Below are 14792 nucleotides of genomic sequence, written 5' to 3'. Positions count from 1 at the left end.
TTGATTTCAGGCAGGTGCACCGTGGCCTGCTAGTGCATCCGCAGCATCCGCAGCATCCGCGGCGTGGTCCCCAGAGTGACAGGAACTCGGGCCGCACCGCCTCGCCACCACGCCCATCGGCCGTACGGCGAGGCGGCGGCGCCGCAGTGCAGCGGCGGGAGGTCGACGGCCGGGTTGCGCAACCGGCGGACCGCCCTCCTGCTCCTCCGGACCGGTGTCGTCCCGGAGCGTCCGGGGAGTAGAATCCGGTTTCAAGGACGGCACTCTGCCGCGCTGCCCCGCGCCGCCCCGCGCCGCCCCGCCGCGGCCCGCAAGGCCAAGCCTGGCCACTGTGCCACTTTCGATCGCATCGCCGCGACGCGCCGCGGGGCTGCCCCGGCCGCCGCGACGCTCCCCGGTCGGCATGTCCGCCCCAGTGACTCACGACTCGCGTCCGCCGCCCGCCACCTGCATTCGAATCCGGACCGCCGCGGGCCGGCACTGGCACGGGACGACGCGAGACACCCCGAGATTGACCCACCCACGTACAGGACCAATAAGGTACACACGTCCAAAACAAAACGCACACACACTCACACACACACACACACACACACACAGAGAGAGAGCATTCGTGCCAAGGCGGGCCGTGACGGGCCCAACGGGAATGAATCAAACGACCGAATGCGGCGCGGTGAAATGGCCGGGGCTGGCGGGGCTGGCGGCGGGGCTCGCCTGGTTGGGACATTGTGGAAAATTTGGTCGGGGATCGGATCGGACGGGAGTGACGGGCGTGTGGACGCAGGACTCTTCGGCGGGGTTGGGACCCTTGGCGGGGCCACCCCCTGGCACAGAGACTGGCTTCAAGCCCGGCGTCCGCGCCAGAGTCACGAAGAGACTGCCCATCTAGTTCGGACGGTCGCCAGCGCATTGTGTCTCCGACAAGCAATAACTAGGAGTAATGACACGGCCGGCGTGTCTTGTCGCCGTTGCCATCGAGCGTTCATGCGGCCAAAGAGCGGCACAAAATATCTTGCCGTCCGTCGTTCATGTTTCTGGTGTGGCGGGGCCCTTCGCCCGCCCTTCGTCGGCCGATGATGAGCCACCGGGATGCCTCTGTGAGTCGGGCAGGCCGTCTGCACGGGGCGCGGAGCAGCGCGGAGCCGTCTGGCTCGCCGTGTCGCAATGGGCGGAGATGAGACGGGCGGCGGCGTATCTCGACCAGGGCCTCCAGGGCCTCCGTCCGTCCAGGACCCCCAGGGCCCGACCGCCGCCACCGCACCGCCGCCCTCCATCACGGCACGCCGACGGCACGTCACGTCCGTCTGCACCTCGGCCTCCATAATCACGGAGTGCACGGCCGGGACTGATTTGTCGCCGAGCGGTGTCTCTTTGCCAACACGCCGCCTCGCGACAGCCACCCGGCCGCCCGGCTCGGCCAATGGCGTGAAGGCAGAGACAACAGGCAACAGACTGGCGACAGACAGGCAACAGACAACAGACAACAGACAACAGGCATCAGGCAACAGGCACGGAGACGAAGCCGGCGAGGCCCCCGCACTGTCCCCGAACAGGTTCCGAGCGTGTCGAGTGCCGAGTCCGAGTGCTTGGTCCGCGTGCGCGTCGTGCTCGACATGTAGCGTCGGAAGCGCGCTGCGCTGGCTGCGCTCCACTGACCCAGTGCCCGTGCCAGCGCCGATGCCAGCGTGCCAGCGTGGCGCCCAGTCGCAGTGAGGGCTGAGGGCTGCAGCCACGCCGTGAGGACGAGCTGGCCGCGCGCATCTAGGGCACGGCCGCGCACGGCGCACCGTGCTGCTGCAGTGGCTGCAGTGGCTGCAGACTGCGTATCGCCCCCGCGGCGTCCCGGCCGTCCGGCGCGTCTCGCTGCCTCGAAGGGAAGGCCGAAAGAGAGGCGAATGTCGGCGCGGACGGATTAGCCTAGGCGCTCTTTGGAGGCGGTCCCTCTGCACGCCGATTCCGAGTCGTTTATATCGCCCTGTCTCTCTCGCACTCGCGGGGCCTTCCGTATAGGTGCGAGAGAGACAGAGCGACGAGGGACGGATGGGTCTGCTGGTGGTGGAGCGGCCGGGAAAGGGAAGGACACGTCGGGAGGACCATAAACTGGACGGTGACGCCATTGTCGTGGTCCAGGACGACGAGACGACGCTTGGCGCTGCGACGCGACCTCTTTGGCCCGGGGTTTCGGCCCATCGGCCCGCCTCGGAGAAATATGGCCAAACGTGGTCCTTTGTTCGCTGCGCCGGCTGCGCCGCTGTAGAGTCCGCGGAGGACAGAGGACCTTTCGGGGTACCGGGTCCGGGGAAGCTCGAGTGGCGGTACAGGCGTGCTGCAGGCGTGCTGCAGGCGGGCGTTACAGTGTGGGACCCCGGTTTGCGTCATGCGGCAATGCGAGGCAATGTCACTGTCAAGCGCTCCGTTTCAAAACGGCGCGCGTCGGCCCCTCGAGAAGGCTCGTCCTGGTCTTCCGATCCGGCTGCACGCAGTGCACCGCGCAGTGCACCGCGCAGTGCACCACGCAGTGAACGCCCCTCCACACGCGATGCCGGGCCCGGCCGGGCCTGTGGGCGGACCGATCCTCGAACCGAGCTTCCCGGTTACAGGCATTCCGGTCCATTCGAGGCGGTGGAGGGCTCCAAGCGCGCAGTGCTGCACAGCATGTGTCGTGCGCGCTGCGCCGCTGCGCCGCGCCTGGCCTTGACCCCCGCCCCGCTGGCTGCGCTCTGCCCGGCCAGCCCGGCCAGCCCGGCCCGGTCTGGTGCTGGACCTGGCTGCAAAGGCGTCTGCAGGCTGGAGGATGCGTCGGCAGTACTCCGAGCGGGTTTATTGCAGTAACGGCCAAGCCAAGTCAGCCGGCCCGGGCTCCGGACTTTAATGAATACATTAGTTGTTTGGCACGTGACGGGAATGAATGCGGTGCCGCGCTGTCGCCGGCCGTCCAGCAGCTTGGCTTGACTTGGGTCGGGTTGGATTAGCTTAGGATGGGTTAGGTTGGCTGCTGTTCGGCCAGCGCCTCGACCTTGCAGGCCTTGCAGCGGCTGGCTCGTTCCGGCGGTGCCGAACGTCGCAGCGGACTCGGCCATTAGCCGCGCAGCCGCGCCACCACCGCCACACCATTACGAAGCCAGACAATTTGAGGGTGTCGCCGCTGTCTGCGGTTTGCCTGGTTTGCACGGACCGCCCTCGGCCCTCGGCTTTGGCGGTCCTGATCGGTTAATTGGCGTCAGGCGGCCGGCCAGGCCAGCCATAAACCATGGCACGCGCTGCACACCAAACACGCTGCATACACGCTGCAAACACGCCGTCGGGCTGCAGAGGTGCAATCCGGTCGGCGTCCTCGGCCGGTCCCTCTCCGCCGCGGTGCCGCGGTTCGGCGACCACCTCGTCCGCAGCCTGCCGAGCCATCAGCTTACTCACGGCCGACGGCGGCCAAAGACTGGAAGGGTTTCGATGTGTCCGACAGTCGAAGCCAGCCGAGCCGCGCCAGTCCCGCAACTCGCAGGTCTAGGCCAAGGCGGCGCTGCTCGGCGGCTCGCGCTCGGAGCGGCGGACGGCTGTGCCCGGAAACGGAAGTGGAGTGGACTCAGTGGACATCGCCGCACGGAAGCGCCACGCGCTATCTCCCCGGGTCGGGACGCGGCGGGGTGGACGTTGTGGCCGTCGCCGGCATGGGGTAAGGGAGGGGGATGCAGACCTTAGGCCCGCGGGGGAGGGGCGGCATTAATGGGCCGGGTGTCTCTAGGCTCTAGGTAGTCTAGGTGTGGCGCAGGACGCGTTGATGAACTCATACGCATGATGCCACGGCGGCATCCCCGCCGCCCCGCCCGCCCCGCCCCGCCAGCCCCGCCAAGCCGCATTGTGGCGAGGCAGTGGGGATGTAGTATAAAGAGGGTGGAGAGGGTCCTATCTGCATCAGTGTATCATTAGCATCCCAAGCAGCCACTCAGCTCAAACATGCACAGCGTTGTGGTGAGTGCAGTTGTAGTGCCGTGACAGTGCAAGTGAAATCAGTGAAACCAGTGATCAAAGTGCTTCAGAGGACGCTGTGTCCGAACCGTGCCCTCCCTTGGATTAACGCCGTTACCACTTCTTGCTACTCTGCGCTCCGCCAAACAGTACACGCCCGTGTTGTTGTTGGCAGATCGCCCTCCTCGGCGTCGCCGCCCTGGCGTCCGTGTCGTCGGCGCAGCAGCAGCCGTCCTCCACGCCGGAACCCATAGCCATCGTGAAGCTGCTCAGCGACGTGCAGCCGGACGGCACCTTCTCGTACGAGTGAGTGAACCGTTTGGAAACTACTAAGATGCCTTGCCAGCACTGGGCAGGTTGCCTACAGGGGCCGACAGGGGCGCGGCCCAAGGATCTTTCTGGTGGACTTTGACACGACCCTCGAGCTGCGCAGCGCTTCGCAGTGCTTTCCTCCACTCAGCAACCCCGCTTGTTGCCGTCTGTCGCAGGTACGAGACGGCCAACGGCATCAAGGCCGACGCCCGCGGCGCCCTCAACAACGCCGGCACCGAGAACGAGGCCCTCGTGCAGCAGGGGTCCTTCTCCTTCGTGGCCGACGACGGCGTCACCTACAGCGTCACGTGGGTCGCCGACGAGAACGGCTTCCAGCCCCAGGGCGCCCACCTGCCCACGCCGCCGCCCATCCCCGAGGACATCCTCAAGTCCCTGGAGTACAACGCCGCCCACCCCGAGGAGGAGGAGAAGAGCGAGAGGAGATGAGCAGCAACTTTGTCTAGTCATAACGCACAAATGTAAATAATAAAGTTTTTTAAGATGATAAAATGTAAAGCGGCTCACCTTTTCTTTCACGCGACGGTGGAAATTTTTTAAAACAGACGAAAAGTCTACGTTCCTTAATTCAAGCCACGATTTCTACGCATATGATACCGTTTTGACCAAATTTGCGGCAATACTGCTCCCAAACTAAGGCGGAAAATCACACTCTGTAACAAAGACATCATACACGCCACTCCCTTAAAAATTTAGTTTTAAATAATATAAAATAAAAATTTGAACCCTACGACCCTCTCCCCCCCGCAATGGGGGTTCGAGCCGCCTGCTTAACTTCGGTGTTCGGATGGGAACCGGTGTATCCAGGCTTTAAACTGCTACCGCATAGTTCAGCTTCTGTAGGACCGCTATTGCCTTCTTACACATGAAGGACCGCCTTATGAGGGCAGCCGGCGATCGTAGGGTGACAGAGATAGAGAGACAGAGAGAGACAGACAGAGAGGAGGTTTGGTGGGAGCTTCTTGTTTTCGTAGGGTTGGTTGTGTACCCCATGGTACCCCCACTGTCCGGCGCTCCCGTACCGAACATACAGCGTTTTAGGCCAGCTTCAAAGGACTTATCATCGCCTCCCCGACGAGTCAAGGAGGCACCACCCGCAACCACACACCGGATGGTCTGGATTGATGGATCAAATACGCCATCGCTCCAGTGCCGAGGCCAACCCGCCGAAGCGGATTGCTTTTTAGACACCCACAGCGGAGTGGCCAGGTGAATGTGACTCTGACCACTACGCTATCACGCTTGTACGTCTCGCCGAGTGTTGGACGACGGGTTTGAGTTGCAGTGGGAGGAAGGCAGTCGAAAAATGTAATGAAATGATGGGATTCGATCCCCGTACCCCGCCATCGGGATCACACGACTTTACGCTCTCGGCCACCACGGCCCATGATATGTGCAGCGGCGTGAGGTGGGTTCTTGACGCAACAGAACTCGACCGACCCGGTCAAAATTTCGCAAGAATTTGGGGGAGTCGAACCGCCGACCCTAGCACTGGGAACCGACGCCTCTACTCCCTGGACCACCACGTCCCACGTTCAGTGTGGGCTCTCGTTCACGGGTTTGAACCGCACTGGGTGAGGCAGTAAAATTAAATGGAAATATTTGTAAGGAGTCGAACCTCCGGCATGTGGGCCTGTTGCACATGGCCTCAAACCACCACCCATAGGATAGCAAGTCGAAAAAATACTTTGGTGACGCTGGTATTCGAACGCCGGCCTGCGGTAACTCGGTCCCACATCTCTAACCTCTCGGCTACACCGGTTATAGGAGCAAACGTTCCATCGCGTTCCACACCGGCTATGATAGCCGAGAAGAGGTTAGAGAGATGTGGGACCGAGTTACCGCAGGCCGGCGTTCGAATACCAGCGTCACCAAAGTATTTTTTCGACTTGCTATCCTATGGGTGGTGGTTTGAGGCCATGTGCAACAGGCCCACATGCCGGAGGTTCGACTCCTTACAAATATTTCCATTTAATTTTACTGCCTCACCCAGTGCGGTTCAAACCCGTGAACGAGAGCCCACACTGAACGTGGGACGTGGTGGTCCAGGGAGTAGAGGCGTCGGTTCCCAGTGCTAGGGTCGGCGGTTCGACTCCCCCAAATTCTTGCGAAATTTTGACCGGGTCGGTCGAGTTCTGTTGCGTCAAGAACCCACCTCACGCCGCTGCACATATCATGGGCCGTGGTGGCCGAGAGCGTAAAGTCGTGTGATCCCGATGGCGGGGTACGGGGATCGAATCCCATCATTTCATTACATTTTTCGACTGCCTTCCTCCCACTGCAACTCAAACCCGTCGTCCAACACTCGGCGAGACGTACAAGCGTGATAGCGTAGTGGTCAGAGTCACATTCACCTGGCCACTCCGCTGTGGGTGTCTAAAAAGCAATCCGCTTCGGCGGGTTGGCCTCGGCACTGGAGCGATGGCGTATTTGATCCATCAATCCAGACCATCCGGTGTGTGGTTGCGGGTGGTGCCTCCTTGACTCGTCGGGGAGGCGATGATAAGTCCTTTGAAGCTGGCCTAAAACGCTGTATGTTCGGTACGGGAGCGCCGGACAGTGGGGGTACCATGGGGTACACAACCAACCCTACGAAAACAAGAAGCTCCCACCAAACCTCCTCTCTGTCTGTCTCTCTCTGTCTCTCTATCTCTGTCACCCTACGATCGCCGGCTGCCCTCATAAGGCGGTCCTTCATGTGTAAGAAGGCAATAGCGGTCCTACAGAAGCTGAACTATGCGGTAGCAGTTTAAAGCCTGGATACACCGGTTCCCATCCGAACACCGAAGTTAAGCAGGCGGCTCGAACCCCCATTGCGGGGGGGAGAGGGTCGTAGGGTTCAAATTTTTATTTTATATTATTTAAAACTAAATTTTATATGACTCCGTCGTGGGTACCATGTGTTGTTTTGTCGAATGTTGAGGGGGCTGGGGGCTGAGGCGGTGGTAAGGTTGGACAAAAAGAGGTCGTAGAAAAATATAACAGCGGGAAGGAGGTCGGACGAATTTCGACAGGTCGCACAAAAAGAGGTCGTACACAAACGATGTACACAGTACTCCACTGGAGTCGATATGCAGCGCTGCAGCGGACTCACGGTGGTGCGGGACGCGGTGCCGTACCGGGCCAGTCTCACCCGATCGGTTACAATGACGACGCGACCGGTCCGCCGTGGCGTGGCGAGGCGTGCCGTGCCGCACCGTGCCGTGCCCGCTCCACCATCGCGGGTCAGAGGGCTAATGAGCTATGTGCGACTGGAAACCATTTCGCCGCTTGCATTATCGTTTCGCAAAGCAGCGTGGCGTGTCTACGCTTGGGCGACCCGCACGGTGACAGTGCGCGTGACTAAGATAAGGGTGTCATGTGGTGCGGCCATTCAATCAGCCCCACTATCCATTGCGCAGTATTGTTTATTCCTAAATCAGGTACAATTTTTTTTCAATGTTTGAGAGACACTAGAGCCTTAGTTGCGGCCGAAGGCGGGCTTGGCGGCCCTGAGGGACTCGTCGTCCTCGCCCTTGTAGTACTTGGCGTTGAACTCGAGGGAGCGCAGGATGGCCTCGGGGATGGGTGGCGGCGTGGGCAGATGCGCGCCCTGGGGCTGGTAGCCGTTCTGGTCGGCCACGTAGGTCACGGCGTAGGTCTGGCCGTCGTCGCCGACGAAGGAGTAGCTGCCCTGCATGGCCACGGCGGGGCCCTCGGGGCCGGCCTCGGACGGCACGCCGCGGGCCTCGGCCTTGATGCCATGCGCCGTCTCGTACTCGTAGACGAAGCCGCCGTCGGGCTGAACGTCCGAGTTGAGGCGCACGATGGCGATGGGCTCCTGCAGCCGCTGCTGCTGCGCGGACGTGAGCGCCACCAGGGCGAAGACGGAGAGCACCTGCAACAACCGCCACTTGTTGAACGGCCAGAAAGCACGTGGGCCGAGAAGACCCAGGCCCGGCGGATGAGGCTGAGATCGAGGTGCCAGATGTCTACTCACCACACACTTCATGGCTGCTGTTGAGGTAAACTGTGATGGCCGGTCGGCCCGGGAATCGTTTTATACTGAGACCCAGTCTCCCACCACGACCGGACTCGCCACCCCCGAAATGGCTGGCTTCACACCGCGCCGCGCCAAAACAGTCCGACCTTGCGACCTTTTGACCCCGCCTGTGCGAACTTTGCCAAAGCTGGGCGGCAACTACCCGTTACCCGTCCCGACGACACGGCAACGTGGGTGGGCGCGGCGGCGGGGAGGGGCGGGACTGTCCCGAACTGTCCCGGACCCGGAAGGCCGCCGCAAACGAGCCAGCCACGATCCGCAAATCTATGTGATGTACAGCACAGTCCTGGTGACATTCCCAGGAACACGGCTCAATAAAACGACTTCTTCTCCTCCTTCCTTTTTGGAAAACGAGAGGGCTTTACACCTTCCAAAAGGGAGAGACTAGACTAGAGGCGGAGGGATCCTGAAGCGGGCGACGCCAATGTCGGGGCCTCCGTGACGCACTTGGCTGCCTTGTGGTTGCGGTCGGCCCGCGCCTGGCCCTCAGGCCGTCAGACCCTCGCTCCGACCACCACTGTGGCCGGAATAGACCCCAGCAGCCAGAGAAAGAAAGCACAGCCAGTGTTGCTCAGTGAGAGAATAAGAGAGCGGAGTCGAGCAAATAATCTTGAATCGTCTTAAATTCAACTGTATGTTGGCTCGATGTTGGGATTCAGGAAAATCGCCCATCCCGGATTCAGCTCCACCATGCCATTGAGTGCTCGCACGCCAGGAAGCTCCTCGTGGGCACGTACATACCAAGAAGAACAAGAAGAGACGATGGCCACAGTGAGAGGAGCGTACCGCGGAGAGTGCGGGGCGCGCCGTGGGCCGCACCACAACATTATGCAGAACGCACCAACTAAATGATTCACCCGAAAAAATTTCGTCGTCATGTCAGCAGAATCATGCAGGTGTTCCGGGATGTTCCGATTGTTACAGTGAAAACATGCGAGTGAGAGTGAGCTTCTTGGGACCGGACTACGCTTCCTCGCACCCCGCCATGTTCTTCTCTTCCTTGCGTTGTCACAGCACTTCCAGCCCTGCTCCGCTCTGCCCCGCACCTCCCCCTTGCCAATCACCTTCACATCCACATAGTTTGCAGCGCGCGCCGCAACCGGTTCCCGCGTTATTGGCGCCATCAAGAACATAAATATGAAATTAAGAGGCGTTTTGGAACGTGCCGACGGCATGGCGAGGCCCGGGGCGGCACAGTTTTCTTATTTGAGTTGTCGGGGCTAGTGTCGCCAGAACGTGGAGTTATTTTACGTGTTGTCATACTGTTTATGCTTTTTTTTTACCAACGATTCTGGTGTCTAAGGTTCATCTCTTATTTTATTTTGTTTTATATGAAAAACAAACATTGAATAGAATTTATTGTACAACCGACATGGCCCGCATGATTCGACTACGACTTGAAAGTGTGGTAAAACGACATATAGTCAATTATTGTTTTCTGATGCTTCTTAAAACGACCCGATATCTACTTGGTTGGCGAATCAGCCGCCAAAGATCCATGATTTTGCTGGCGTTAAAACAAAGGGGAAGGAAAATAGACGGGGATTTCTTATCACAGTTCATTTTGCCGTGGCTATTTACAGATGGACATATGAATCTAAAATACACACAAAAGTCAGTCTCTCAGTTCTTGGCCTCGTTCTCCTCGGGGTGGGCGGCGTTGTACTCCAGGGACTTGAGGATGTCCTCGGGGATGGGGGGAGGGACGGGCAGGTGCGCGCCCTGGGGCTGGAAGCCGTTCTCGTCGGCGACCCACGTGACGCTGTAGGTGACGCCGTCGTCTGCCACGAAAGAGAAGGAGCCCTGCTGCACGAGGGCCTCGTTCTCGGTGCCGGCGTTGTTGAGGGCGCCGCGGGCGTCGGCCTTGATGCCGTTCTCCGTCTCGTACCTGCGGCAGGCGGGAATTCATTTGAAATTGGAAATACACACACCAAAAAATTGGCGGTACTGGTGCAGTGGGTGCGACGCCTCGCGCGCCAATCGGCCGAGCTCTCGGCGGAACTCACTCGTAGGTGAAGGATCCGTCGGGCTGCACGTCGCTGGCCAGCTTGAGGATGGCGATGGGCTTGGGGGTGGCCTGCAGGGCATCCTGGGGAGCGGGGGCGGCCCTGGCCAGTGCGGCCACAGCCAGCACGGCGGCGAAGACGGCGACCTGGCGCGGTGCACAATGCATCGATTAGACAGACGAAACAAACGCGTTGGAGGAGGCGCCGCGCTTCGTCCAGCTCCTTACCAGAGTGTTCATTGTGGTGAGGTTGACGGTGATATGGCACGACGATCCAGCCGCCCCCCTGGCTTTATATACCGACCGCACCCTCCTCGGACAGGAGCCCCCTCCAGGACCCACATTTCGGGGCCCCGACGCCTCGCCCCGCCTCTCTTCTCCCCGCCACGCCCCGCCCCGCCACGCCCTGGCCTGCATGGCGCACTGCCCTGCCTTGCCCCCGCCGTGGCCAAGGAGGACCCATCACTGGGTCCACGGGTCAGGGGTCCCGGCGTGGGTCCCGGAGTCCCCACTCACCTGAAGTCCTCCCTGACGCCAGGTGACGGGCACCTCCGGCCCCTACCACCCACCATCCACTCCACCCCTCCCACGCGGCCACGCCCGAGTAGCACGCCCGAGTATGACCGGACGGACGGCTTGGTCTTCGTCGGATGCACCGCACGCGGCGCACGCGGCGCACGCGTGACATCGACGCCGCGGTCCAGCGCTCGCAGACACGCAGTGCGACGCGCGACGCACAGCCACGCATTTGGATTCTACTGTAAGGCTTAGAGGGTGTAACACGCTTTGCACGCCTTACACCTTTGCACCTTTGGACGTTTCGCACGCTTACATACCTAACAATACAAGAGACTTTAAGGTTTTAGCTAGCTTTTACTCGAGAGTCCAGAAACCAACCTAATAATAATGAAATAGGGCCCGGGGAAATAGTAACACAAGACGAGTAGCATCGCGGCTTTCATTAACGTTCATTGAAAGGAGATTTTTTTATTTGAACTGGACGGGACTGAACGGGACTGCGAACGGCACTGATCCAACTGTGCTTCACTCCACATAAGATAAGCTTCGTTTGCATGAAGTGCAATCATTGCTTTTGCTGGACTATTCGGTCTTCCAACTACGTAGTCTGCCGGAATCTATGATGATTTGGCTTACACTGACCTGTCCCGTTTCGTTTAATTAAACGCGTACAAAAACAAAAATTGGCATTTCCAGGTGGGGCAGAGGCCAAAGTACGAGCCAAAGTAGCCCTTTTCTGAGTCATCAGTTCAGTTGTCCTCGGAATTACGGTCACGGCCATGATTGTTCTCTAATTAAATTTATTTCCTTCAAATTTCTCGTAATGCGTACTCCTCTTAAACTCAAGGTATAAAGTGGCAACGCGTTGCGCTTCTTTGGGGATTGCAACCATGTTGTACAGTAATGCTTTACTGTAGTGAAAACCCAATCCACAATATCGTTCGGTCACGGTATGTACCGCGCAACGTACCTTAACAGCACCTCTTCTCTTTTGCAAAATTATCTTAATTATTTTACTTTGGCCACAGCGATCGACTGCGCGGGACATTTTATCCAGACTGTTAAGAATATGCTCACCTCGTTTGACTCATGGATGTTGTACGAGGAAGGTTAGGTTGGAGCAGAAAGGCATCTGTCGACTGTTAGTAGGAATGGTAACATGGCCTATTCCAAATCGTTAGCAGATAAATTTTCAATTGTGTGTTGGTATTTGTTTTTAACGGGTTGGTGCGCGGTTGTCGTGCCAAAGTGGGGGCAACATAAACAATTTAAACATTTAATATTTATCTTTTTATTATGTTTTTAGGGGTTGGCGGGCATGTCGCCGTTCAAGTCTTGTCAGGTACAAATGGCACAGGCATTAATCTAGATCTATTTACAGACACAGTCCGTCCTGCTTAGTTCTTCTCCTCCTCGGGGTGGGCGGCGTTGTACTCCAGGGACTTGAGGATGTCCTCGGGGATGGGGGGAGGGACGGGCAGGTGGGCGCCCTGGGGCTGGAAGCCGTTCTCGTCGGCGACCCACGTGACGCTGTAGGTGACGCCGTCGTCGGCCACGAAGGAGAAGGAGCCCTGCTGCACGAGGGCCTCGTTCTCGGTGCCGGCGTTGTTGAGGGCGCCGCGGGCGTCGGCCTTGATGCCGTTCTCCGTCTCGTACCTGCGACAGACGGAAAAAGTGCGTCAAACAGGCGGCCCCAGTTCCGACAGTGTACGGCTCGCCATGCCTCCCCGGTGCACGCACGCCGCCACGTCGGCCTCCCGCGGCCGGTGGGGCATGCTGTACTCACTCGTAGGTGAAGGAACCGTCGGGCTGCACGTCGCTGGCCAGCTTGAGGATGGCGATGGGCTTGGGGGTGGCCTGCAGGGGCTGCTGCGGTCTGGCGTACGCCAGGGCGGCGAGGGCGAGGATGAGCACCTGTGGAGCAGCAGCACACAGTTATGGCGTGGATTCTATCTTGGGTTCCGATTCAATGGCTTGGATTCGAGATTGTAGTTTGCATGTCGTCGCCCCCCTCCCCCCGGTCCCTGCCCCGCGACCTACTCCACCCATTAGCACCTCCTAATTGGACGCGTGGGGTCCCGCGCCCCCCACACCCCGGCACGGCCCCCCGGCGTGGCGCGGCGCGGCCCCCGGGGCTCACTCACTAGTGGCGCAATGTTCCGGCTGTTTATTGCCTCTGACACTCCACTCAGCCGCGGCAGCCCTGATGCCCGTCTCGTTGTTTGGCCGTGATGCCATGCCGGTGCCATGGCGATGCACCGCGGCGTTACACAATGTCGTCACCGGCGGCCCAACGGCCGAACGGCGCCGCGCGCTCGGCCTCATCGCGGAGCACCCGAAGACACCCAGGTGCCTCCACTCGCGAGGGCCGGCAAATTATATCCATCAGTTCGATGCCGTCGGACAAGGCGGTACACTTGTTGGTGGGTGCGGTCACGTTATTCCTTTGGCGATGGTGGTAAATCCAAGGGAGGACGCGGAATCACTTCACTGTCACAATCCGTCGCACACTATCAGCACACTGTGGGCACACTGTGGGCACACTGCCACACTCACCGCGGTCTTCATTTTGCTTGAGTTTAGTTTCGCGGAGCGGGGCGAGACTGTCGAGACGCGAGCTCAGGTTGCGGTGGACAACTGTACCTCATTTGGGCTCCGGCGACCGTTTTTATACTTGCCGAATTTAGTCGGCGCGGAGGACCTGTCCCCACCACCGGCCGCCACCCCACTCCACCCCACTCCACCCCAATCCTTTACCGTCAACAAGAAAGGCTGGTTGGCAGTGACAGCGGCGGCCACGGCGGCCCCCTCCGTCACACGCCGGGTGTCCGGGTGGGGTGAGGATGGCGGGCTGGCCGGGGCGGCCACAGGCTGGGGTCAAAGGTGGCTCGCTACCTCCTCTCCTGTCGCATCCCGACCTTGGTCGAGACGATGACGTCATCGAGTGCATCACCCCAGCGCGAGGTGTATCAGAGGTGTATGCCTGTTGACAACCGCGTGTTGACGGCGTCCAAGTGGCGGCGTTTTGTTTGCGTTTCCTGGCCGTGCGAGTGGCCGCGTGGCGCCGCGTGGCCGAGCGCGTGTCGCTGGACCGGCCGAGGCACGCCACGTGCACGCCACGTGCACGCCACGTGCACCGCCCCCACGTGTCCGTCCGTGACTCCGCGGACACCGCGCGGCCCAAGTGGCCTAGTATCTAGAATAGCGGTGACCCGTCCGCGGCCTTGGCAGTGACCTCGCGTGGGCCGCGGGCCGCCAGGCGGGCAGTCCAGCCGGACCAGGATAAAATGTAGTCCGTTCACACGGTCTGGCCGGTGCTGACCCACCTCACCGCGCTGTGCCTCGCCGTGACGTAGCTGCCGCGTGGCCCAGCCCCCGCACCCGTCCGCCCGCAGTGTGGCGGTGGCGACGTGCGTCAGTGATACGGTAAAACTCTGCTTTAAATCAGGCATCTTCAACTTATCAAGTATGTGCGTCTTCAGACTATGGTCTTGTAACTTGAGAATTGCTCCTCGAATCTGTCAGTCGGTCGGCTGATCCCTGGGGGCCCTTGCACCGCGCCACTCCGACCGCGGGTGTGATGAATCCTCGACCTCGACCCCAAATCGAGACCGGACTGGCCAAAAAGGTGGTGCTGAACCGCCCACACCCGCCCTAGTTTCGCGAGCGCGAGACCTGATGCCGGTCCGCGGGGGCAAACTGGCGTCCTCCCTGAGCGACTTCTGGGTATGCCTGGTCCTCGTGCAGCCTGCCTGACGGCACGGGCCTGTCGCAACGCCGCGACACCGCGAGCACCAGGGCGCGCCGACCGGAGACGCCCGTCAACCGGAGTACGGAGTATGCCGCCGTGGCGCGTGCCGTAGCGCAACGAGCGCCCGCAGCTGGTGTCCTGGGGCCTACTTGGGCCCACTGGGACCAACTGGGACCACTGCC

General features: G+C 60.4%; 4 protein-coding genes across 4 annotated transcripts; 1 reads left to right on the top strand and 3 right to left on the bottom strand.

Annotated features, from left to right (window-relative positions):
- The first annotated feature begins 3894 nt into the window (after positions 1-3894).
- Positions 3895-4744, top strand: LOC117650584 (larval cuticle protein 65Ag1-like). The gene is made up of 3 exons (XM_034394114.1): positions 3895-3966; positions 4139-4269; positions 4452-4744. Exons 1-3 carry the CDS (start codon positions 3952-3954, stop codon positions 4720-4722), a joined length of 417 nt encoding a protein of 138 aa, XP_034250005.1. The 5' UTR covers positions 3895-3951; the 3' UTR covers positions 4723-4744.
- Positions 4745-7680: 2936 nt separating this feature from the next.
- On the bottom strand, positions 7681-8356 carry LOC117650604 (larval cuticle protein 65Ag1-like). Its single transcript, XM_034394144.1, has 2 exons — positions 8273-8356; positions 7681-8170 (listed from the first exon to the last, which is right to left on the bottom strand). The coding sequence occupies exons 1-2, from the start codon at positions 8282-8284 to the stop codon at positions 7754-7756; spliced, it is 429 nt and encodes a 142-aa protein (XP_034250035.1). The 5' UTR covers positions 8285-8356; the 3' UTR covers positions 7681-7753.
- Positions 8357-9880: 1524 nt separating this feature from the next.
- LOC117650436 (larval cuticle protein 65Ag1-like) lies at positions 9881-10597 on the bottom strand. The gene is made up of 3 exons (XM_034393861.1): positions 10569-10597; positions 10342-10487; positions 9881-10223 (listed from the first exon to the last, which is right to left on the bottom strand). Exons 1-3 carry the CDS (start codon positions 10578-10580, stop codon positions 9959-9961), a joined length of 423 nt encoding a protein of 140 aa, XP_034249752.1. The 5' UTR covers positions 10581-10597; the 3' UTR covers positions 9881-9958.
- A 1529-nt stretch (positions 10598-12126) lies between these two features.
- LOC117650437 (larval cuticle protein 65Ag1-like) lies at positions 12127-13497 on the bottom strand. Its single transcript, XM_034393862.1, has 3 exons — positions 13416-13497; positions 12646-12773; positions 12127-12515 (listed from the first exon to the last, which is right to left on the bottom strand). Exons 1-3 carry the CDS (start codon positions 13425-13427, stop codon positions 12257-12259), a joined length of 399 nt encoding a protein of 132 aa, XP_034249753.1. The 5' UTR covers positions 13428-13497; the 3' UTR covers positions 12127-12256.
- Positions 13498-14792: the final 1295 nt, after the last annotated feature.

Source organism: Thrips palmi, unplaced genomic scaffold, assembly GCF_012932325.1.
Source record: "Thrips palmi isolate BJ-2018 unplaced genomic scaffold, TpBJ-2018v1 HiC_scaffold_5, whole genome shotgun sequence".
In the NCBI taxonomy this organism is placed as follows: Eukaryota; Metazoa; Arthropoda; class Insecta; order Thysanoptera; family Thripidae; genus Thrips; species Thrips palmi.
Note: the sequence above shows the minus strand (reverse complement) of the source record. Positions and strands in the feature narration are given on the sequence as shown.